The sequence below is a fragment of the Hydractinia symbiolongicarpus genome, chromosome 7 (assembly GCF_029227915.1).
Source record: "Hydractinia symbiolongicarpus strain clone_291-10 chromosome 7, HSymV2.1, whole genome shotgun sequence".
Lineage (NCBI taxonomy): Eukaryota > Metazoa > Cnidaria > Hydrozoa > Anthoathecata > Hydractiniidae > Hydractinia > Hydractinia symbiolongicarpus.
Genome location: NC_079881.1, coordinates 20242998 through 20267500, shown reverse-complemented (window position 1 = coordinate 20267500; position 24503 = coordinate 20242998). Strand labels below are relative to the sequence as shown.

The 24503-nt window shown below is 35.1% G+C and overlaps 2 protein-coding genes across 3 annotated transcripts; both read right to left on the bottom strand.

The window, feature by feature from the left end:
- Positions 1–961: 961 nt before the first annotated feature.
- Positions 962–16683, bottom strand: LOC130649617 (myosin heavy chain, striated muscle-like). Its single transcript, XM_057455941.1, has 29 exons — positions 16376–16683; positions 16059–16202; positions 14059–14243; positions 13075–13165; positions 12303–12416; positions 11477–11540; positions 11139–11344; positions 10494–10632; positions 10099–10367; positions 9423–9593; positions 8671–8974; positions 8197–8458; positions 7778–8035; positions 7353–7665; positions 6924–7076; positions 6642–6851; positions 6353–6498; positions 5797–6031; positions 5548–5714; positions 5060–5384; positions 4584–4913; positions 4304–4441; positions 4035–4113; positions 3519–3952; positions 2853–3353; positions 2296–2496; positions 1926–2072; positions 1695–1769; positions 962–1437 (listed from the first exon to the last, which is right to left on the bottom strand). The coding sequence occupies exons 1-28, from the start codon at positions 16559–16561 to the stop codon at positions 1710–1712; spliced, it is 5832 nt and encodes a 1943-aa protein (XP_057311924.1). The 5' UTR covers positions 16562–16683; the 3' UTR covers positions 962–1437; positions 1695–1709.
- Positions 16684–18521: 1838 nt separating this feature from the next.
- On the bottom strand, positions 18522–21337 carry LOC130649618 (uncharacterized protein C16orf52 homolog B-like). 2 transcript variants are annotated; one of them, XM_057455943.1, is made up of 4 exons: positions 21131–21337; positions 20546–20767; positions 20252–20346; positions 18522–20153 (listed from the first exon to the last, which is right to left on the bottom strand). In XM_057455943.1, exons 1-4 carry the CDS (start codon positions 21309–21311, stop codon positions 20097–20099), a joined length of 555 nt encoding a protein of 184 aa, XP_057311926.1. In that variant the 5' UTR covers positions 21312–21337; the 3' UTR covers positions 18522–20096. The 2 variants fall into 2 exon arrangements, with proteins under 2 accessions (XP_057311926.1, XP_057311925.1); XM_057455942.1 differs by having other exon boundaries at positions 18522–20346; positions 21131–21328.
- Positions 21338–24503: the final 3166 nt, after the last annotated feature.

Below are 24503 nucleotides of genomic sequence, written 5' to 3'. Positions count from 1 at the left end.
AACAAAACAAAAAAAGTTTAATAATAACTTTTAAGAAGATTTTGTAAGTGATTTTTTGTTTGTTTTTAAATTCAGAATTTATTTTGTAAATTTTTTTTATCTTGAACCATTTACGTTTTTTATAACAACAATACATTTTGTCTAAAACGTTTACTTTTGGTTTGCTCATGCTTGTGATTAAATTGAGTGTTGTTGATTGAATCTCGATAAGTTCGAATTCTGAAGGAGAAAGGCAATTATTAGGTCAAAAAAAGCATTCCAAGTCAGTGAGATTTTGAGTCCTTGGCATGAATTTCAATAAATTTTGTTGTAAAAGGACCAGTTGGTTGCTTATGAAATTCTATCAACAGAGTATAACCTATATGAGTTTTCGAGATATAATGTACATTTTTAAAGTATTAGAAAATTTGCTTTTGGAAAAATTTATTCGTCGGACAAAATTTTTCGTCAGACATAATTTTTGTCAATAAAAAAATGTCACTTTTGTCCGACAAAGTTTTGTCCGATAAGGTTAAAAGAAAAAAGAAAAATGTTTATATAGTTTATACTGGTTTCTTGCCTATTATAAGTGTATTTTTCCAGGGAACATTACTACCGCAGAGTAAGTTCATAACAGATTTGCGAAATAACAGTGCGCGAAATAATTGTGACGGCGAATTCCCGCGAACTGTTCTGCGGGCTAACGTCTGGTTTCTTTAATAATTGCGTTCGAAATATTTCATCCTTGTTCCGTTATAACGGAGCAGTGCGTTTGTGAAGGCAATATGCATTGTGAACGAGGTTGGTCCTGATTTTACTGGCGACATGTGTTAAAACTGCGAGGGTTTTCTTGCAAACTTAGCATGACTGGTGGGTGTATCTGCGATTATGACAGAAAAGAAATGAGCCTCGTCAATTTTTCGCTCATAAATGTACCGGTGGAGGCCTGAGCAGGACGTTGTAGTCATTGAATTGAGTCAAATGTTTAAATTCGTTTTTTTAGTGCTAAAAAAAGTACAAAAGCAAGTTTTAAAATTCATAAAAAAATACTACTTACAAAAGAATAAAACATTCACTCAGACCACGTCAAAATAAAAAGATTATATTTACAGAGACAAACTACGTGTTGCGTTTTCTGCAATCTGGAAAAAAATGCTTTTTTGAAAAAAGAGCGCGGAATCGCTTTATTCGCATGCTTGGATGCAAAAAGATGAGGCGGTTAGGTATCCCATTTTATCAAAACGCTGTATATCAAACTGTGTCTAGTTTTTCAACTCGAATCCCTGTTGCAGACTTGAAAGAAGCTATAAACATAAGTTAATAAAATAAAGATACAATAGAAAATTTTAAAAATTACTAGTTTGAAGGCTTAAAAAATTCTCTTTAAGAGCCAACTTAATCTTCTCCAGTAGTAGTCTTTGACCGTGGTGTTCTCGGCTGACTTGGTGCTCGGCTGGCCTGAATTAAAAAAAACATGTAATTTATTACATTTTTTGGAGTCAGGGTACGTTACACGTCTAAACTCATTCTAGACGTTTCATTGTGTTAAAAGGAACTGAGAACGAGTTCAAAGATCGGTTAATAATTATATTTGCTACCTAGAGCTATTTAAAGTTAATCCACCTCATACCCAGTACTTCATATTTAACATTATGTCAGATATGAGCCAGGGAGGTGGGCTAGTGATATTAATTTAACGTATTGTGCATGATTACCCCTGTACGTGCAATTTAATCCTCGCTGGTAGGTGTTCGTAATCTGGATCGTGCTCTGGACGTTGCTGCGGAGACCTAGAACATATTATGTTGTCATGTAACTCACTCATGTCAGAAGACATGATTTCGTGTTCCTTTACAACGAGAAATATCTATTTTGGCACTTTCATAGATTATATTCTGCTACAGGAAATATGCCAAGCATTTTTTGAAGAATATACGAGCACTCACCCCTCGTGTTGTTGTCCCAGATGCACCTCTAGCTCGCTGTCTTGCTTTCTGCAACGCTGCTTCAGCCGCTTCACATCGCTCTTCAGCATCTTCGAGTTCTACTGCAGCTTTCTTGTACTTCGATTGCCACATGCTATTTTGTTGTTCCTTGAAGAAGCAATACATGTTTGTTACAAATTGTACACCTGGAGAGGTCCCTCCTTCGGCTGAAAGATCCTTCCTCCTGCTAGAAGGCTCCTCCCTCTGCTGAAGAGGTTTCACCTTCCGCTGAAGACGTCCCCACTTGCGCTGAAAAGGTTCCACCTTTGACCAACCTTTGCCCTTGCCACTATAGCGAGAATGACAGATGTATCAAACACAAACTACTTACAGCCTCTTCTAATTGAATTCTCATCTTCTTCAACTTTTGATTTATCTTATCAGCAGTATCTTGAGCACGTTCTGCTGCTTTGTGTTCGTCTTCAACTTGGAAAGCGAGTTCTTTCACCTTCTTTTCGCTCTTTCGCGCTAATTTAATGGCGTCCGCACCTTTACGTGCTTCAGTGTCAACATCGCTTTCCAATTCCATGATCTAAATTAAAGATATAGTGTAATCTTGTTTCTTTGCTATCTTTTAAAGCATCTCTAAAATTTATCACTGCGGTGGTGTTGTTTTAACCTTCAGTGCGCGAAACGCGTAGATATACGTGCGAACATCGGGCGAAAGTCTGGAAGTTTATGTAAGCTAGAAGATAAGCTGGAAAATAAGCTTGACTGGACAAGCGCCAACCATCTCGGTCTTTTTCTTATTAGCCAATGGCATTTCATATTTTAGAGAGCAAATTATTTTTGACTGAAAAAAGGGGTCGTCTCAAAAACGGATACACATTCTAAAGGTTAAACAGAAGTTTTAGATTGTTGGTGCTTGAAGATAAATTATTAACATACTCGTTGTTCAAGTTTTCGGATTTGGTTCTTTAATCCTTTACCGCCTTGCGCTTCAGCGTCTTCCAGTCGGGATTGTAAGTCAGCGACTTGCTTGCTTAACATTTGTCTCGATTTCTCAGCTGTCGAAGCAGTGTCTTGAGCGCTGTTTAATTCACTCATCATTCGAGAAACCTCAGCTGCTGCTCGTTGCGCTTTTTCTTCAGACGCCTTGGCATCATTTTCTAAATCTTCTAGTTCTTCCTGCAGAGCATGATAATCCCCTTCCGCCTTTCTCTTCGCATTTGAAACGTTGTTGTACATCGCTTGTAATTCAGCAACACGGTCGGAATTCTCGGACTTTTCGTTTTCAGCCAACTTTCGTGCACGTTCTGCTTGCTCAAGTGCAACTTTTGCTTCATCGAGTTGAACGGCCAGCTCGTTAGCTCGTCGTTCCGAGCGGCCCGCAGAATCTCGCATGTCATCACGACCACGTGATTCGTCATCGAGAAGTGCTTGCAGCTCCTGAGGTGCAAGAGAATCATTCATGAGATCTACCAGTTTATTTTCTTAGATATAATTTGATAATATTTGAATTCCTTTCGGATAGTGGAACAAAAAAAATGGGGAAAGTTTTCTGAAGTTTTTCCTCATCGTTCGAAAATAAAAACTGAAATTTTTATGCGTCACCTTAATTTGAGCTTGCAGCTTTTTCAGTTGCTTTTGATAGTCAGTTGAATTCCTCACTGCAGCTTCTAGCTGTGACTCAAGATCGACCATGTCTGAATCGTGTTTTTTCCTTAACTTTTGTTGTTCAGCCTTTGCGCGTGATTCTGAATCGATGGTGCTTTGAAGGCTTTCCATTTGGCGTTGGTGATTCTTGCGTAGGTTTTCTAACTCTTCGTCTTTCTCGCTCATTTTTCGATCAGTTGATTGTTTAAGCTGGGTTAGTTCTAGTTGAACCTTCAGAAGTTTTCCCTCTTCTTGTTCCAGCGCAGCTTCGGCTTCTTCAAGTGCTATTTGTAATTCTTCATTTTCCATTCCAAGTTTTCTTCGAAGTTTGTCCATTTCGGCACTATTTTTGCCACCGTCAGTGAGCTGCTCAGTGACACTTTGAAGTTCATCTATACAAAGCAAACCAAAAAGAATGATTTAATAGCCATATAAAATAAACATGAAGTTAAAACAAAGGTTTGATTTACGTACTTTGAAGAGCACGATTTTCTTTCTTTAAAGATTCGTACTTCTCGAGCGTATCTTCGCTGGCTGTACGTACTTTCAAAAGCTGGTAAATAAAGTAAAGAAATAAATTATCACAACTATGCAGCTCTCTTCATTGAGCGACCTTATCTTTCATTTCCACTTCCCTTATAATTTCCCTTGTTTACAAATAATACAACATGTCTTTCACGATAAATGACATTTCTCCCCAATAAAAACACGCGTTTGTGCTCATAACACGCAAGTGATCTCACCTCGGTGGAGTAGCCTCTTGCATCTCGTTGTGCTTTGTCGAGATCAGCTTGAATCTCGTCACATTTTAGTTTCCATTCGTTGATCTGTTGGTCAACCTTCTTTTGTTTCTTCTCCAAATTGGAGGCCTGAGCTTGCGCCTGAAATAAATCAATAAAAATCGTAATAAACAAGTATTTCAAAAATAAATCACTGGAAATTGCAAAAGTTAATCTTAGTGTACAGTAACTTGATAAAAAAGTCGTTTGAGACGCTCTTGTTTTGAATTAAAGATTAAAGTACCTTTTCGAGATCTAGCAGTAAGTCCTCTACTTCTTCGTTCATTCTGTTCTTCACTTTTTCCATACTTGACGCTTTGCTTTCAGCAGCAGCCAATGCTTCTTCCATTTCTTGAACTCGATTGGCGAGCTTTCGTTTAGCATCTTCAAGTTCTTCAACTCGATTTGCCCCGTCCATCTCGTATTTGTTCTTCCATTGTTGGGCGTCAGCATTTGCACGTGAGAATTTGTTCTGCATATCTTGCCGAGCAGCTTGTTCTTCATCCAGTTGCTCCTGCAAGGCTTCAATTTCTGACAAAGCGTTTTGTAGTTTTTGATGGTTGTCATGTTTACCCTACGGTGGAGAGCATTCAACCGATTACGTATACTACCGAGCATACTATAAAAATTAATTACACTTGTTCAAACAATACTATAAATGAAATCAATGTTACGGTCACTTCTTTTTTGCTTTATTGTCAACTTTGTATAAATTCTTACCCTAGATTCGTCATCGGCAGATGATTTGGCTTCAGCGAGAGCTGCCTCCAGTGATTTGATCTGTTTTGTAGCCATTCCTAGCTTATGTTCAGCATCTTCCAACTGTTTAGCGACACCTGCCGACTCTCCAGAAACTTTACTATTTCTTTGTTCAGACGATGAGAGATCATCTTCAAGCTGCGACACTTTCCCGCGCAATTCATTGAGTTGGTCTTCTAACATGCGATTGTTCTTGTCGCTATTCGTTTTCTGTTTTTTAACTTGTTCCAACTGCGAATGCACATCGTCCAACTCAGCAATAGCGTTAGCTTTTTCTTTATCAGATCTAAAGTTATTTTTGACAAATGTTTAAATTAGTAAAGACATGAGAAGGAATGTGTTAAGGGCATTGTTGAATGCATGCTAGCTATGTTTACTTGTTCTGTGCGGACTGACCCGTCTACAATGTTCATCCAAATGACTGTTTAACGCCTGACATAATCACTTACTTCGCTTTCCCTTTTTTGACAGCCTCGAGTTCATCTTGAGCCTCGCCAATGGCAGCACTCGCTTTACTTTTAGCTGACTGCATTGCAGCCTCATTAGCGGCGTTCAGATCTTCAATTTCTTTTCTTAATCGGTTCACTTCATTTTCTCTCTTCTTACTCACTTCAAGCTTAAAGTATGAAGATTACAAAAGTCTTCATAGATCGTAAAAATACACTCATTTTATATATTAAAGATAGTGTGACACCTACCTGGGCTGTGGTCGCACCTCCCGCTGCTTCTACTTGATCTTGCAATTCCTCTATTTGTGCTTCTAAATCTTTTCGCGCCATTTCAACTTTTTGTCGAAGTTTGCGTTCGTTTTCCAATTCTTCTTCTAATTCATCAATGCGGGCTAACAATTCTTGTATTTTCTTTTGCAGTTGTTTAATCATATTTTCTTGGTTATCCTTTGCTTCTTCTAAATCTTTGATCGACTTTTCTCGTCTACATAAGAAAGAACAAAGTTATTGAAAAGCTACACTGTTTTAATGTTGGTTGTTTTCACTAAAGTATTATTTTCCTACTTTTTGGCCCCTTAAAATTAAAGATGGCGCAGAATTGTGTTTACAATTAAATTCTTTTATTTATTATTTGACATTAAAATATTCTGATGTATCATCATTTTTTAATACTGATGGAAATAAAATGTCTTATACTACCACTCTGTATTATTAAGTAACAAAGTTTTAGGAACATTCAAAAATTGATTAACTCGATCAAAAGTTAAAGCTGAAGTTACTTTGGAAGCAAATAGGTCTCGCTTACTTGGCTACAGTTTCATTGGCGTTCTTGAGCTCCATCTCAGTGTTTTCAAGCTTCTCTCTACTATCTTTAAGATCTTGTTCTGCTTTTCTTTTCTCCTTTTCAATTTTAGCCTTTGCTTCTTTCTCTTTTTTTAATGAATGCTCAGTCTAAATGGTGAAACATGTAAAATAGAAGACTTCCTTTAATACCTGCTTTTCTGCTTTAAAAAGAACTATAAATGGTTTTTTGGTCAGGATTAGAGTTGTTAAAGAAAGTGGTGACAAAGTTGAATTAAAAAAACTTTTCTTACTTCTTTCAATGCAGCGTCCGCCTTGCTTTTTGCTTTGTTCAAACTGTTACATTTGTCTTCAGCAGCCTGCAATTGTTCAGTACGTTCTTGTAGGTTGTCTTCTAAACCTTTTTTGTCCTTTCCTAGTTTGGCAATGGCTTCATCTTGTTTTAAAATGTCTTCGTTTAAAGCGTCAATTTGTTTGTCTCGACTCGTTTTCTCAGATTCAAGCTGCAAGAAAGACACGAAGAGATTGCACGACATGATATAAAAAAAACACTCAACATTTTGAATATTACTCACTCGGGTGATGTTGGATTGTAGTTCTTCAGCTTGGTTTTGCATTTCCTCAATTTTGTCTTCAGCCTCAGTTATTTTTTCTTCCAACACTGTGACTGAGTGTTCCTCACCATCCAGTTTCTCTAAAGCTTCATTCAAGCTCGCTTCAAGCTTATCCTAGACAATATTTGAATAATATTCGTGAAATATTCTTGAACCACCAGCGCCTGGTTTTTGGATTCGCACCAGCCTAGCCTCAGTAAAATTTGTAGACCAACAGCTTAGTTCTTATTAAATTTGTGGAGCAACAGCCTAGTGTTTAGCAAAGTTAGTGGAGCACTAGCCTTGTGTTCAGTAAAATTAGTGGAGCACTAGCCTGACTTTTATTAAAATTTGTGGAGCACTAACCTGGTGTTTGGTAAAATTAGTGGAGCGTAAATTGATGTAGCTTACCTTAATTGCTTGTGTTTGCATTAGTTTGTCTTCAGCTACAATCAACCTATCTGTTTCAGCTTGCAATTCAGCGAAGATCTTCTCCTTCTCAGCAATGGTATCAGTCAGTTGAGTTTCCATTTGTTTTCGATTTTCTTCGTCTACTTTAGCTTGTTCTAACGCTTTGGCCAGTGCTTCTTCCTTTTCTTTCATCTCGTCTTCAGCTCGAGCGATACTGAGAAGAGGTTGCACCTTGATGTACAGCTTCCACCAAGTCCAGTTTCGCAAAAACAAAAATTTACGAACGTTTCTTTGAATGACCGCCAAACCAATTCTAGAACGAAGACGAGTTTGAATGAATACAATACAAAAATGAAGATCAACACAGTTCGCGCCTTAGAATCGTGGACGTTAAAATGTACCAATAATGGCGACAAAAGGTTTACCTTTGGTCACACATTTTTTTATATTCAAGACGCATAAGATGTCCCTTGCAGTAAGCTTGGAATTGAGAAATGATCTTCGACAATCTTTCATCTCGCATATCTTCCAGTTCTCCCACAATACCGGCACGGAAAAACACTTTAGTTGTTCCGACCCGATATTCACTTTGATCGAGTTGAAGTGCCTCGACTAATTTTTCTGCGGCTACTTTTCCATCAATAAATCCGGATGGGATAGCTGAAGCAGCGAGGATTTGATATCTAAATATAAAAGTGTATACGGGTTTAACATCAGGTGTTGTTATTTACTACCTCCATTTAGCCCAACTTTTAGAACCATAAAACGAGCATTATCGAAACTACGTTACAATACTAACTTTACAATCGTCGACAGAATGAGAAGATATGCAATGATAATATACCTCTGTCTAAAGTCTTGGAACAACATTCGAGACGGGAAACCTTTTCTGCAAATACGTATACCTTCCAGGACACCATTACATCTCAACTGATGAAGAACTAATGTTCCCTCAACTTGACCAGGTTGTTTATTTTCATTCGGGATAATACATCGCACGAAATGTGGTTGGGTCATGCCAAGAGTGTTCAGCAAATTCTTCAGTTGTTCTTTGTGGCGATAACTCACAGTTTGGAAGGCGCTACCTTTTCTTCGTCCACCGGTAACTAAAGGAGTACAACTTCAATGTTTATGTTTGTTCTTGCACGACAGATATTTAAATTTAACGTACTTAAGTATTAGAGATTGAATTTTCGGATTCTTTCTTTAGTTAGTTTAACTTAAATTTTTATGTTTGTTTGTTTTTATATTGTCCGTTTAGTTAGTGCTTTCTTATCACTAGAAAAGAGAAAAGCAACAAATACATAGTCAAACTTACTGTCTGGATTATAATCTTGGAAGAAGAGCGAAACTAAAGCATCGGTGGCTTTAGAAAACAACTGTGCGGTGTGTTCATTGATTGGATCCTTGTTCTTTTCCAACCAATTGGCTACACTGTAACCGACGGAACCAGCATAGTGATGGAGTATGAAGTCTCCTCCACCTGATTTGGTTTGTTTTGGCGTTGGTTTGGTGTATGACTTATTGTTACCATGTTGTTTGTGTAATTTCTGCAAGTACGTCTGTTCACTTGCTTTTGGGACGATGCATTCTTCTTCAAGCATTGCAAAGATACCCATAGGCTAGAATAATAAAAAATGTGATGTCACCAAGTGGAAGGGGAACGATGGCAAATATATATCCCAACAAAGGGTGTGGCATCACATCGATTACACTAGAAGAGCATCGCGTTAGTGTTTGATGAAGGGTTGCAACAGATTTATTTTGTGGAGGAGAGTGTACAAATTGGAGTCTGTAGAAAGGGGTACTGTAGATTGAAAAAGAAAAGGACAGAAAAGCACAGGCTCAAAATGCAGATAATTCGTAAAATAATGAAGTAATTCAACATGTTCCTACAGAACTTTCATTGAAAAACATTTTCAGGCTATAAAATAGCGTTAGGTTTCTTTGTTTTTTTAAAGAAATTACTGAAACATCAAGAATATAGCCCAAACATATACACCCATGCGTCTAAGGTGCATTTTGTGCACGTAGATATGTAAGGACGTGAAAAAGATGGATTTGACGTACCTTTTCAATAAGCTCAATGGTTTGTTCGAGATCCATGCCAAAATCAATGAATTCCCAATGGATTCCTTCTTTTTTGTACTCTTCTTGCTCCAACACGAACATGTGATGATTGAAAAACTGCTGGAGTTTTTCGTTCGTTAAATTGATACATAATTGTTCGAAAGAGTTGTACTAAAAAGATAAACCAACATTTTGCCAGACTCGACATTTTTTCATTCAACAAAATATTCACTTAATTTATACGACAACCCTTCACTTAGTACGTCCCTTTTAAAAGAAATTAAGAAGAGCCAAGTGAGGATCATAATATATAAAAGCTAACCCTTGATTTTCAGATCGTTTTAAATGACAAACAAAACTTCAGAATTTTGCAGTCATCAACCCCCGCTCCCAGGCATTTTTGACTTCATCCAAAATCCAAAAGTTAAAATCCCTAGGAAAGTGGGTGGGCGGTAATTGTAGGTGAGAGAAGAAACGATCGCAAATAAAACAAATGTCGGTAGCTTAAAAAAAATTATCTTGGATTCTTTTTATTTTATTGAAAATTCAGACCAACGTTGTTCTTAGTTTAAAAACAATAATTTGAACCCGAAGCTGTTCTTATTTTGTTTCCGTTTTTCCGGCAAAATCTGAGGCTCATGTTCTTACAAAACTATTCTTGTAAAAAAGTGTGTACCTCAAAAATTTCAAAGCCTGCAATATCCAACACACCAATGAAATACGAGCGTCTTTCTTTTGTGTCTAAGGCTTTGTTTACACGAGTAACGATCCACCAAAACATGCGTTCAAATAATGCTTTTGATAAAGCAGCCACAGCATACGTCACTTGAGTGACGTTTTGACCTTTGTTGACAAAATCGTTTCCGACTTTCACTTTCGGCTTAACTAAGGATTTGTGGAATTCTCCGACTGGTATACCGAGTAAATACCCTACACGCTCTCCGTCTAAAAAGAAAAGGAAAAAATGAACATGTACCTTTCTTATTCCTTTATAAGTAATTGTATCTAAATTTGGTCAAACAATCTGCCACCTGTTTTGTTGAGTGTGAAAAAAAATTTTTTTTCGCTTACCGGCTGGATCGACGACTTCAGCCTGCTCATCTCGAGCTTTTTGTTTGAACTTCATGTTACCGAAATTCAAGATGGCGGCACAAATTTTAAACATGGACATTTTTTCCTCTTCGCTGAATCCCAAAACTTCAATAGCATTCTAGAGAAATAAAACCATGACATTGATTTTGAATAAAGATTCTGTGATTTTTAATTTTTAATTTTCTCTATAGATTAAATTTTCCAAGTTCGCAAAATTGAGTCGACGGAAGCCTCAGCACAGTAATGCAAAAGTTAATCCCGCCAAAAGTTAACTATATTCTTGTTTATGCACAACTGTTGTTATAGAACTATAAACAATGAACTCGTTCAAGGCTAATAAATTATTTCGAAAGGCTAAAAAGAGCGTAATTTTATTTACACTGGTTTAATATGACTATTTTTTTTGTTTTCTGTGAGTTTTATAGTCGACGAATTCATATATTACATATTTCAAAAATTACTTAAAGGTTTTGCGTTGTTAAACTGCTTTTTTTTGTGTTTTTTTTCAAAAATAATTCCGCGCAACTTTCCAGAAAATTCTGACATTAAATACCCGCAAAAAAGTTATTTCCTTAAGGTACTATCAAACACACACTTTCCTCCAGAGCGCTTTTTAGTACTCACCACAGTGTCTTTATACTCTTGATTATCATCAATAGCATCTACGGAAGGTACACCCTCTGCCAGGTAGGTATAATCCTCAGGTTTTCGTGAGAGCAAACATAGTTTTTGTAACGCCTCATCATCAGAAGCATACAGCAGTTGATAAAAAATGTGATAATTTCTTTCGGCTGCGCCTTGATGTACCACACGATTTTTCTCGAGCAAATCTGAACATAAGCACACCATTATCAACAACACAAGCACGTACTGTACAACAATTAAACTATTCGCTGGAACAAAACGGACTGGTAACGAGTTATCGCGCGAAATACTTCGGGGAGTAAAACTTTTAAACTTACATGATTCAATATCGGCACCGGCTAGTTTGCCAGTTTGAGAAAAGTGACATCGAATGAATTTACCCTAGATATAAGGAATTTGTTTTTCAGTTCTAATATATACCTACATTTCTCAAGTGATTTCTACACGATGGAAAACACTTGGAAATGCTAACCAACATGGCTAGTGCGTGAGTGTTACGCCAATAGTGTATAATCCACAGTTAAACCGGGCTGTTAACCGGAGCTATCATTTATATTTTGAAAGACAGCCAAAACATTTTTTTTAAAAAAAAAATATAAATGCCAGCAGACAGCATGGCAGCTACGGTTCGAAGTGGATGATCACTTTTGGGTATATAATCCTAAAAAGTGGTTCATATATAAAATAAGCTACCGTAATGTGGTATTGGTGCAGGTATACAAACCAAAAGTTATACTATGTAGTGCAACAATTTTATCAGTTAAAAAATTCTCGATGAGAAAAAATCATCATGTTATAGAATAATAACAATAGGTAAATATCTGATCAAAATTTTTCTTTAACTGATGACAAAATGTTACTTATGACGTCAGTTTTACTGTTTGTGTCGAGATTAAAAAGAAAATAAATAATGCAGAATCTAAAAATCCCTTATATAGGAACAAGTTTTAAAAGTCGTATACTCGATGACAAACTATAAAATCGACGCACAAGTAACAACACAGCAGAATTTCCAAATGGAAACTCACTTAAGTTCAGTGTAACAATGCTTCAAAGCTCGTAAGACACACATCAACCGATGCCCCTGATGTATGTCAGGGATTTTGTGTTTACAAGCCAAAGCATATAGTGGGTGCAACTTACGAATCGTGAGGAATTGTTATTTCTCGTTGTTTTGGCGTTACCAAAAGCTTCCAAAAGTGGATTAGCCTCTACGACTTGTTCATCCAAAGATCGACTGTCTTGACGCACATCGTCCTATTAAATTCATGTTGGATTATCGAATTTAATTATTATTGAAATGAATGCGATTTTAAACGAATACAAAATTATTGAATTTTAACGACTTAAGATGGAAATGTGGTGCGGTTTGTGTGAAAGTTAGAACACATTCTTGTAGCGATGTTATTCCATCTTAACATTGCAACTTGTTGTGTTCAACCAAGGCTTTTAACAAACGAAATGTTTGTTAACGCCGTGCATGGTTGCACTTACGAAACGGGAGGAGTTGTTGTTTCTTGTTGTTTTGGCGTTCCCAAACGCTTCCAAGAGCGGGTTAGCTTGCACGACTTGTTCATCCAAATCTCCCTTTACCATGGAACCTGCTGATGCAGCCTGTGTCTCCTCCTATGTGATTTGTTGGTTGATATGAATGGTGTTTGAATAAGTAAATGAATGAATGAATAAATGAATGAATGAATGAATGAATGAATAAAGAAATAAAAGATAAAAATAATCTCATTAGTACAGTATTACGATAAAACATAGGGCTAGTATCCATACTTTAAAGAAATGTTTTCTATCCTGTGAAGAAGGTTAGACTCCACAAAGAACAAAGTTGACATACACGTCACTATTGATCAGAACTTTTGTGAAAATAGGTTTTGTGAAAATAGGTTTGGTGTAACAGACTCACCGCCTTATGTTTCTTCTCCACACCTGCGACTTTGGCAATGTACTGAATAACCTTTTTTGTGTTTTCAGTTTTGCCTGCGCCAGACTCACCTCTGAAAAGATAGATCAATAAAAAAAATACACATACGTTCAATCAATGAGAGCATACTTGTCCCCAGGGTGTCTTGCCTATGTCAAAGCCGCTAGCGCTTACTTGGCGGCTAATGTCAAAAAGGCAAAAGCCCCTAGGGACGAGGATGTCTATGAGAGATGTTGCAGTTCACTGAGAGGGACAGATCTGCATTTTTATTAGCTTTTTTTGACTTTGTTTGGTATATTTTCTAAAAACAATTTTCTTACTCAGAAAAAGTAGTACTAATTCATTGAAATTTCGACCTTTTTGTCACATGCTCAGGATATTTCAAATAAGTGTTGCCGCACACTTATTCCCCGATAAGAACAATTTATAAGAACAATGAGGTTGGAAAAGGCTGAAAATTAAGAACGAAATAAGAACAATGGTAGGGATAAAATTTTATTGATTTTACTTTTTTTACTGAAAAGACAATATAGAAAAATATTAATTTTTAGGTCAAACATATGAAAAAGATTTTTAGCGGGTTGAACCTTCTTTGTAGTGATCTTGAAATGTTCTTAATTTTATAGCTTGGTATTAATTTTAAACATTTTAAGAAATGGCAGAATATACAAAGAATTTTCAATTTTTCGACCAGTATTGTTGTTCTAGCGTGCGTGCTTATAAAAAAATATAGGCTGCAAATCTCGTTCCCAGGGCTAATTCTTGTTTTCTGATACGTAGCATAGAAAAAAGTCGTCACATATTAGACAGGGAAAAAGGAGTCCTGGAAGGGAGATTGGTACTACGCTTCCCTGTTAAGTCTCGTAAATTGGGCGGTTGCTAGTGTGTGTATGAGGAGCACTTCTTGAACTTCTTTTAGACTAAAACTTTTAATACAACGCAACACCTGTAGGTACTTGGACTTACGTGATCAACATTGACTGGTTTTCGTGCTCAGTTAACATGTCTTGATAAGCTGTATCAACCACAGCGAAAATGTGAGGTGGCATTTCTGGTCTTCGTTTTCCACGATACATTTTGATGACCTCATCTGTGTAAATTGGTAGACGCCTATAGGGATTCACAGCGACGCAAAACAAACCAGAGTATGTCTACAAATAAATGAAAGAAAAAATAGATGTTTAAATTGAAGCAAAAACTGTGGAATACTGGAGGAAAGGAGACAGTATCATTGCTTTTTTGAAGCTTTTGTAAAGCATATAACAAGACACATTCGAGTATTCGTAGAAGTAATTCTTTTCACACTAGAGAATCTGATGATATAACACCACTATGACGGTAAAAGTTAAAGATTTGATATTTGAGCCAGCAATATATCAAATTTTAAAGAAACGTCCACGAGTTTTGTTAAGGAAAATTTTCACTTTTTAGATATTTTGTAACTTCCTTGCAATATGTTAGGCAATAATAATGCGCTAATGTTATGTCATGTTTAAATTATTTTTAAGGGGCAGACTTACATTTACTACATCCACACCCTAACCCCCAATGTTGCTGTGAAGTTTTTTAAAGCATATACAGTATTCGCAGAAATATTCGATTAGAATCCTTATATTCAACAAGTCCCTTTGATTTAGTGTTTGGAATTATACAAAATAAGGCACCATGAAAAAGGATAAAGAAAAACTTTCTTTCTACTGGTTAACAACCATTTGCAACTATATTATCCAGCAATATATCAATACTAGTCGTTAGCCCGTGGAAAATACACGGGTTCGGCCGTACTTTTTATACCGGATTGCGTGCTTCTCGCTTTTGCGCAGCTAAGCTACCATTTTGCGTGACAGACAGACAGACGTATACGGTTATTATAATATAGACATCAAATTTAAAAAAAAATGTTCAAATGTTTTGTTAATTTTTTTTTCACATTTTAGATATTTTGCATCCTTCTTGCATTATGCTAGGCAATAAAATACAATAATGTTTTGTGATATTTAAATTATTTTTAAAGGATCGACTTCATTTACTATTTTTTTAATTTTTTTCCCACCCATTGGTATTCAACTGTATTTTGAAAATTGAGTACCTAATCCGATCTATTAGGTTTGTAGGATTTCTCCAACGGTATTTTAATATTAGAGGTTCTTATTTAAAACCAAAACATTCTTTCATCTTTTTCTTCTTTAGTGTATGCCGCCGACATGACAGGGAAAAATGTGCATAAAGAATAGCCGACGTTAAATTTCATGCTTAATCTTTCTCTCTCTCTTATCTTAAAGTGGAAAAGAAAATAATGATTTTGTGATACTGTGTGATGTATCAAATGCACGAAAATTGTGTATATTATACACTTTTATAAACAACTAAGGCGAGGCTCTTTGTAAACAACATTTGCTTTTACAGAACAACAATAGCCTGGAATCGAGGGTGATATAAGAAGTATTATTTATGACGTATAGTTCTATTTGTTTGAATTGGAGTAACATTTTTTATAAAAGCCACATCAAAAGATTTACTTGTCAATCATAACCTTTAATCAGAGATTGTGCAGTCCAGATCAATTAGTTCATAATTGAGCTAATTACACTTCGCTGCTCTTTGCAACTTTTTTAATTGCCGTGCATGATCGAGCAATTAAAAATAATGATTGATAACAGAAGCAAACAGTGGACTTAACACGCAAAAACAACAATGGAATTTTTAAAAGTTTTTTTCAATATATTCTTATTATATTTTACTTTTTTATTAAAATATTCTATGTCTTTGGAAATGTTATGAATTGTAAACTTGCTATTCCAGCTCAAACATGAAATCTTTGATTAAGTTTTACCATCATAGTGATGTTATATCATCAGATTTTCTGGTGTAAACAGAATTAATATTTAAAGGTCTGCGTAGGAGAGTAGATCCTTAATTAATAGAGGGAGCTGGAAAAAAACAAACAAGAAATTTGATGTACTCACGTAAATCAAACCAGTCACATATCTTGCTTTTAAATTGTATAAAACACTAGCTTCGTTTAAGTAGGTAAGTGAGGCCATGTCTGCACATTTTTCGTACTTAGGAGGGTTCATTTGATCACACTCCTCTTTCTTGACATCCAAGGTCTAAAAAAAGAGAAGCACGATTTTAAGTTTACAGAGTTCCACATGCGTCAAGAATCATTCTTATTACAAAAGATAAAACGAATTTTAACCGATTTGTTATAAATACTAATTTATAAATTTTTCATAACCTCAAAAACAACTCCTTAGGAGCAAGTACACAAGTTTTTTCTCACCTTCCCACCCTGGGTTTCCACGGTCACCAAATCACCTGATGCACTTTTCACCATTGCGGCTTCATACCCATCTGCACCCGAAACAGGTACCCAAACCCATTTTTTAGCATCAAAAGTTTTCGCCTGCTCCTTCATCATCTGCGCGGGGTCCACCCGCAGGTATTGCATCGGGTCAACGTCCGACATAATGTACTCTAACAAATTCGTAAAATCTGTTTGCAGAAGCGCTTTATAGTTGAACAGAGCGATGTGTACACTTTTTCAGTCACACACTTACAGCCAACTCCCGAGTTACTTTTTAGCATTCGTATATAATCATTTTTATTCACTGTGCATTTAAAGAGGACAATAAGACAGCCCAGCTTTGAAAATTATCGACCAATCAGATATGCAGATTTTATTGCTCCCATTCTTTATCGAATTAATTTTTTTATTATAAATCTAGATATTGTTTTTGTATTGAGGTGTTGAATTAATATCGCACATTTGTCGTTAGTTTGTGATTTTTTTTCGCCCTGTCACGACTGTATTTTATTATACGGGTGTAAAATATAACCATGTCATAATGGCGGATGATAAAAAACATCATATATGAACAAGATTTCCAATATTCTCTTAACATACGTGAAAAAGATTAAGCTGAGGTCATCAAGGTGACATGCCTCGATGACTTCTAATTATGATGATAATACAAAGTAGGCGTTGTCGCATCTGCTTAAAGGAATACCGCTTTTTACTATCGAGCAAAGTAAATATCAAAAATGTTTTTCAACCAAAGAAAACATAAGGGTTGGTGAAACCAATCTTGTGAAATATTTTGAAAAGTGTTTTTTGAAATATGACTGATTTTAGATCCATATGTGGTTTCAAGGTCCACGCTTACGATATAACGGCAATACGAGCCAATTAAAAGAGATCAATTTTAAGATTTTATGCTTGAATAATTGCTTTGCGACAGCACAAAGACAACCAAATTGTTTAAATGCTAAATACTAACAAACAATCATCATAACAAAAATGGATTACGTTTTTGATGCGATATCTCTCCGCCGTAACATCACCATGGCAGCAAGAATGATTTTAAAAAAAGTACGTTTGTTCTATCAAAGCACAAGAGATCATGTTGTACAAAACACTATATGAGGACTGGATAAAAGGTTGTTAAAGGCAATTAGAGTATACGTTTTATTTTTAAAACGAACCATATAAGAACATAAAACATTTATTTCTCAGCCTCTTGCTTACACCTTCTTTGCTTCCAGTAACGGTTAAATTTATCCTATTTTATTGTCTCAGGGATTACATAAAAATGTCGTCGCAAATTGTTGGACATGGGTTTTGTATGGTTGAAATGGGGGGAAAGTACGTTGACTTAACAAGTTTTTAAGCGTCTTTAATAATACATGCTTTGGATATACATTACTAATCGCGTCTAACTTTGAACATATACATTATTATCCGTGTCTAACTTTGATCATACATTGCTATTCACGTCTAACTTTGAACATACATTGCTATCCGCGTCTGACTTTAAACATACATTGCTATTCGCGTCTAACTTTGAACATACATTGCTATCCGCGTCTGACTTTGAACATACATTGCTATTCACGTCTAACTTTGAACATACATTGCTATCCGCGTCTGACTTTGAACATACATTGCTATTCGCGTCTAACTTTGAACATACATTGCTATTCGCGTCTGACTTTGAACATACATTACTATCCGCGTCTAACTTTGAACATATACATTATTATCCGCGTCTAACTTTGATCATACATTGCTATTCGCGTCTAACTTTGAACATACATTGCTATTCGCGTCTGACTTTGAACATAAATTCCTATCCACGTCTAACTTTGAACATACATTGCTAATCGCGTCTACCTTTAAACATATATTACAGTGCTTGCTTGTTCGATTGTACCATTTTTTAATATCAGAGTGCTTTGAACGGTCACAATGTAACAAATTCGTGCAACCGGAAAATAACTACAAAACAAAACTGAAAGTTACAGAGAAACAAATTCTCCACCTTGTGCACCAGTTCGAACGTAAGCTTTTGCACATGGCTACGAAAAATATCTAGAAAGATGACCTCAACAAAGAGGAAGCACACTTTAAAAAACAACGGCATATTAGCTACGTTTTTGTAAAAAACACATGCATTTATTTACAAAGTTTTATTTACAATACTACACAATTTTATACATATGTTGGACATTTACTAAATAATGCAAAATAAATTCAAATGAAAAAAGTAACTGCATACCATATTTACTCTATTATTCGGGTTAAAGAATAATCTAGCTTGCAAATAATTCCGTCTGTTGGATTGCTACATGTTTTTCGTACCTATATATCGTTGCTACATATCAGTTCAAAAACAAACAATCTCTATTAGACGAAATATTTTGAACTGAATAAAATTAAACTTTTCGATTGGTTAAGGGAAATTTTCGCCGTTTAAGACTAGAATTGATTTCTACTTAGGAATCAAGGAAATTTCCGCCACCCAATTGGACTCTTTATATATTCCGCTCCGCAGGAAACATCCCACTTAGTAGATTTAGTAGACTATCAATCAAATATCAAGCGAGAATTGTTAAAGTTGCATGTCATGATTTTTTACACATGTCACAATTCTGCGACATTTTTTTTAAATCTGGTAAATTATTTTTTAAGATTGGAACATCAACCCGCGACTGGAATAATGAAACAAATATGGTATGGTGTAAGAAAACACAGTAGCTACACTACGAGGGGGGTTTAATGGTTACCTCATGCGAAAAATCAAGTTGAGCAAATATGAAAGATCATTGAAAGTTCTCTAGAAACTTTTTATTTTTTTGAAAAATCTTTATCCGTTCTCGAGATATTTGTCTTGAAAGTTGCGGTCATTATGCGAAATTATGACGTCAGTTAGCATTGAGCATAATTATGGTAACTAAATATTGAAATTTATGCAAAATGTTCAAAACGCGTCAAAGTGAACGGCCAAAAAACATTTTTAACTCCATGGCTTGTCAAAAATGTAAAAAATAACACCCTCGTAGAGCTAGCTCATACATGCATAACTAGTGAATCTTTTTAGTTTCTAAAGAAGCATTTAAGAATTTTAAAAAAATATTCAAATTCCTAGACAACCTTTCAAGCAATTAACTTTATTTTTCGCAGGAGGTAACCTTTAAAAAAAACACGTATATGTTATAAAAACGTAATATACACAACAGTAGAAATAATTTTTAGGAACAAAACAGACGATATTTTATGAGAAAAGAAACACTTTAACGGTAATATGCAAGAATGGAGGTCTCATCACGCCTATGTCAGTAGTTTGTATGCTATAGGTACATACCTGTCCCTTTCTTGTTTTACTGATATCAAAATTCTGCATGAAGCGAACGTAGAACGCATCTTGCAACAGTTTATACTTTATTAATGCTTCAAAAATCATCTTGCTGAACAATTGAAGATAAACAATAAACAAGATGAAATCTTCGGTAATTTTTGAAATTAGATACTATTACGGACGAGGTAGCTAGCCAGGTATATACATCTATCTAAGGGAATTACCATATACTTGTTGTCGTGGGTAACGCACATCGTCTACTAAAAATGTTGGGCATTCCCCAAAAGAAAAATTTTCTCGTTTTTTGTTTAGCCCTTACATAATCGTATATTACGTTAATAAAATCTTAAAAATATATGTTTACTCCTAAAAATTGTACGTATATACAGCGCAATCTTCACCCGATACCGGCTTGGGGATCACCTATGAAAATTACTTCGTATCACATCGAAGTTACACAAAATATTACCAGCAGTGAGAAAAAAAATGCTGGTGATAAACAAAAAATATGAATAACCAACATCTGTCGAGGCTGGTAGCTTGTACGCCACGCCACCAATTTCCTTTGCGTCAAACCCAAATGGAAAGATGATCGCCGCCATGCAAAAGAAACACACTGCAAAAAAGAAAAGTTTTTTTTAAAAAAAAATTCGAATAACGGTTATAACTAAAAAAGGAAGTAAAAAAATTCATGTCATACTTGAAAATACAATATTTTCTTGCATATGTTAAGCAAACATACGAAATAAGATATATATTGTATATCTCACTTAATTTAAACTCTGATTTCCTGCAATTAACACAATATAGCTTACTGGAGAAAAACGACATGATCCGCACCATCTTCTCGATACTACTTCTCCAAATTGATAATAAAGTTAACAAGACTGTCAGAAATATCAAGCAGATACCTATCACAATAAACACCAGTGCAGTAGCCCAGTGAGAACTTAGCTCAAGCGGTTCACAGCTCTCACTTTTAGGATCCTGATCTTTGAGGGTGACGCAAATTTTTGTCAAACCCAACCTTGTAATACCTGCACAAAATTAGAAATATATTTACGATAAAAAGCTTTACTGAAGATGGTTATAGTTAAGGTTATTTGCTATTAAATAGAATTCAAAAAAGCTCTCTTATATATAAATGCATTGTTCAGGAAGCTTCGAAATACAAACAAATTTTTATGCGTAGAGAGATAAAGGGGCACATTTTTCCTTCTTAGATAAATTGTTGAGCATAGTGAAGCAAAAGCAAAAAAAACAGGTGACCAAACAGCTGGGGGTCTAGGAGGCACTGTAAGTGGTTCAAACGTTCTCTGAAGGTAATACAGATGTGATAATGTTTATACGACGTGATATATTTTTTAAGCATTGCAGCAGAGAAGAAGTGACAAACTTACCAACAAAATTTGTCACGATCCAAGATGGTGTTGCTATTGAAGATATTGCAAGAGAATTTGACAATACGAAGAGAATTGATGACATAACACTCTTTTTGTCCATTTTTATATAAAACGCTATACACATAAATGTATAAATTAAAGTAAACATGACTAATTTGAACAAAATATTATATATCATAGCATATACAAAAAATTCTGAATTTTTCTTAATTTTAATCTAACACTTTTTATTTTAGTTGCGTAACCTTGGCTTTAAATTTTCTTTAATAGCACTGTAATGTTTTGCTAACATTTTACTCTGCTTTAAGTATTTATAGTTGCTAAAGTTACTTATTACATGAATGGTTTAAGACATGTTTCCTTGAAAAGTCAAAGAAAAAGTTGAACTTGATTCTACTTTCCCCAGAACAAAACGGAAGGAAAAGGAAAATTTGAAGTACGCATGCTCAGAGGTATTTCTGTTTCTGTCCGTTCCCTTTTACGAAAAATATTCTTGAAGTGCAAAACAACCTTAAAAGGAAAAAAATATTTGATGAAGTTAACTCTTATCTAGGATCGTGGAAAGATCTACTTGACTCAAAAATGCAAGCATATATATACAGTAATAAAATTTTGATAAGTCAACAATTACCCATCCTTACAGAAAATTTTAAATTTTTTTTAGCCTGGCTGTAAACAGCCAGACATGCTGATTAATTCAGACAAAAAAACAAGCTCATTAAATTGGATAAACCCAGTAAAAAAAATTAAGTGGTAAATTTGTGGAAACGAATTTGCTTTGTCCATCAGAAAATACTGAGGAATATACAATCGACCATTCAACCCACTTTCATTTTTAGATGGTGGCCTTGACTTAAACATCATTACAGTCTAAACAACTCTGTGCTACTTTTAGGCAGTTTTTCCAATCTCCTCCAGAATGGGAGCCAGAAAAAAAAATTCAATTTGTTAACGGCCAATGGTGCAAAAATGATAAATAACAATTATACCTATAAGCACATATATACACCGTAAAAACTGCCTCATAATTCTACGTTGTGTTGTCAACTGTAAGAATTTGCAAATATTTAGGGGAAATGTTTTTTTACCGCAATAGTTTAACATGGTATAGACAGGATGTAAATGCTTGTAAATTTTAATAGCGCATGACACATGCATGGTGTAAAAAAATCAGAACCATATGGGGAAGCATTTGGGCACTTATAGTGAAAATTCATTTCTGTCAGCTAATCTTTCTCTTTCGAAGAACAAGTTTTAGCTTTTAAATCTTTGTCTTTTTTATTGTGGCAATCTGTCATCGTGAACTATAGAATTACAAAGGGAAAAAAGTCATTTTGTTATCTCTATGTCCAAATGTATCTATGTTGTTGTTAAAGTCCCAGAATAATCATGTTAACTGGGGACAAAGTTGAAACAGTCTCATTTCATTGTTTGCCAAATAGATGCAGATGTTTTATCTTCGGGAGGAGAAGAATGTTAGGGTCTGGTGAGTTTCTGATTAATTCTGTAGGATCCTTGTTCAGTTCTGTTGGGTTCTTGCTTGATTCTGGTGGGCTTGCAAAAAAACATAATGGCATACGTGAAAAGTACCATGAAAAAAATGTTAAAAGTTTGTTTAAATTTCTCCAAAAGGCAATATATATTTGATACAATTTGCTCAAAAATTATAGTGCTAAATAAACTGAAGTTAATCAAGTCACACAACTAATAGATAGATGTGCATATTTTACATGACTAGCAGCTAGGAAATGTTTTTTCTAAAAAATTTTGTTGTTGATCGCATGTGCATCGCACACATAGAATTTTTGAGGGGTGCGATCGACTGCACGCCTGCCTAAAATCTTACGAAATGGCCTGCTAGCCTCACAATTTTCCATGGATGTAATATATATATTGCGTCTATTATTTCCAGGAGGGATCATAGCTCATATATTGCGTCTATTATTTCCAGGAGGGATCATGGCTCATTTTAAGCAATGCAAACCTAATTAAGGTTTGTGCTCTACTAGGGCTAACTCGGAGTTATAGTTAACATTTCTACTTTCCCATATTAAATCCCCTGTCAGGAGAATCAAACCCCGGTCTCCTGTACAAAGCATTAGAGATGGACAGGCCTTGTCAGGAATGGCGTGTGATCGCACGCGCACAAGCCCACACACGCCATGTTTGAATGTTCCTGTGCGATCTTTGCACGCCAAAAAAAACACTAAATACCTCAGGCGTGCGCTAATCGCACACCAAAATAAATAATATTCTGTTCAATGAAGGCGTACAGGAATAACATACAGTGCCAATCACGAGTAAAGCTACACATCTTTGAGAGTACAAGTACAAATAAATGAGAGTAAAATAATTCAAAGTGAGAGTACAATGCGAGTGCAAGTAAAATAAATAAGAGTAATCAATAATTAAAATACTCCCAAGTAAATCTTTAAAAATATATATATCATGTTACTCGCGAGTTATATTAAAGAAAAACATAACACATTAATTTTAATTCATTCACTTAATTTTTTTTTAATTTAGTTGCTCTTTTGAAATTAATAAATAAATTTTAAAGTTCAACTTTTCCGTCTTTTACTTCTTTAAACGCTTTTGCTACTTTCCTTACACCAAATCACTTCCAACATGTTCTTTCCCAAGCACAGAGTCAGCATATCTAATTATAGTTATGGTGATCAATTGCTAAATGCAGACTTTGCTTTCTGAATATTTTCAACAAACATTGCTTTATAACTTAGACAACAATCTGTATAATTTTAAAACATCGCCATAGAAACAGGACGTCACAAAGCTTATTGTTTTGTTTAGGGGGGAATGTTTTAAGATCGAAGCAACAATAATAATGCAAGGGATTTTTTTTATAAAAAAAAAACAGTTTAATGATATATACTTTTTTGAAAAATATAAAAATAAATATTTACCTCTAAAAAAATATTTACAAAAAAGTTATTAACTGAAAGAGTTTTATGACTGTAACATGCATGTTTTATAATTTCTCTTCGTTCTGTTGCTACGTCGTATACTTCTTTTTCAAAAATAATGAATAATGAACACATCGCACATTTTAGGTTCGTCGCAACAAATTACCTGCTTTTTAAAACATGGCAAAATTAGTGTTGCTGTATGCGAGTTTTATGATTACTCGAGAAAAAAAATGGAACAAAAATGAGCACACGTCGTCGCACGCCATTGAAAAATATGCCGTGCGAACATTGCATGCCTTAAAATGATTAAAAATTATCATGACGTGCGAAGCTCGCACGCCAGCATTTTTCTTCCTGACGAGGCCTAGATAGATGGATATGCATATTTTACATGGCCAGCTTCTCAAATATCGAGGGATATACCCTGTCTATTATTTCCAGGA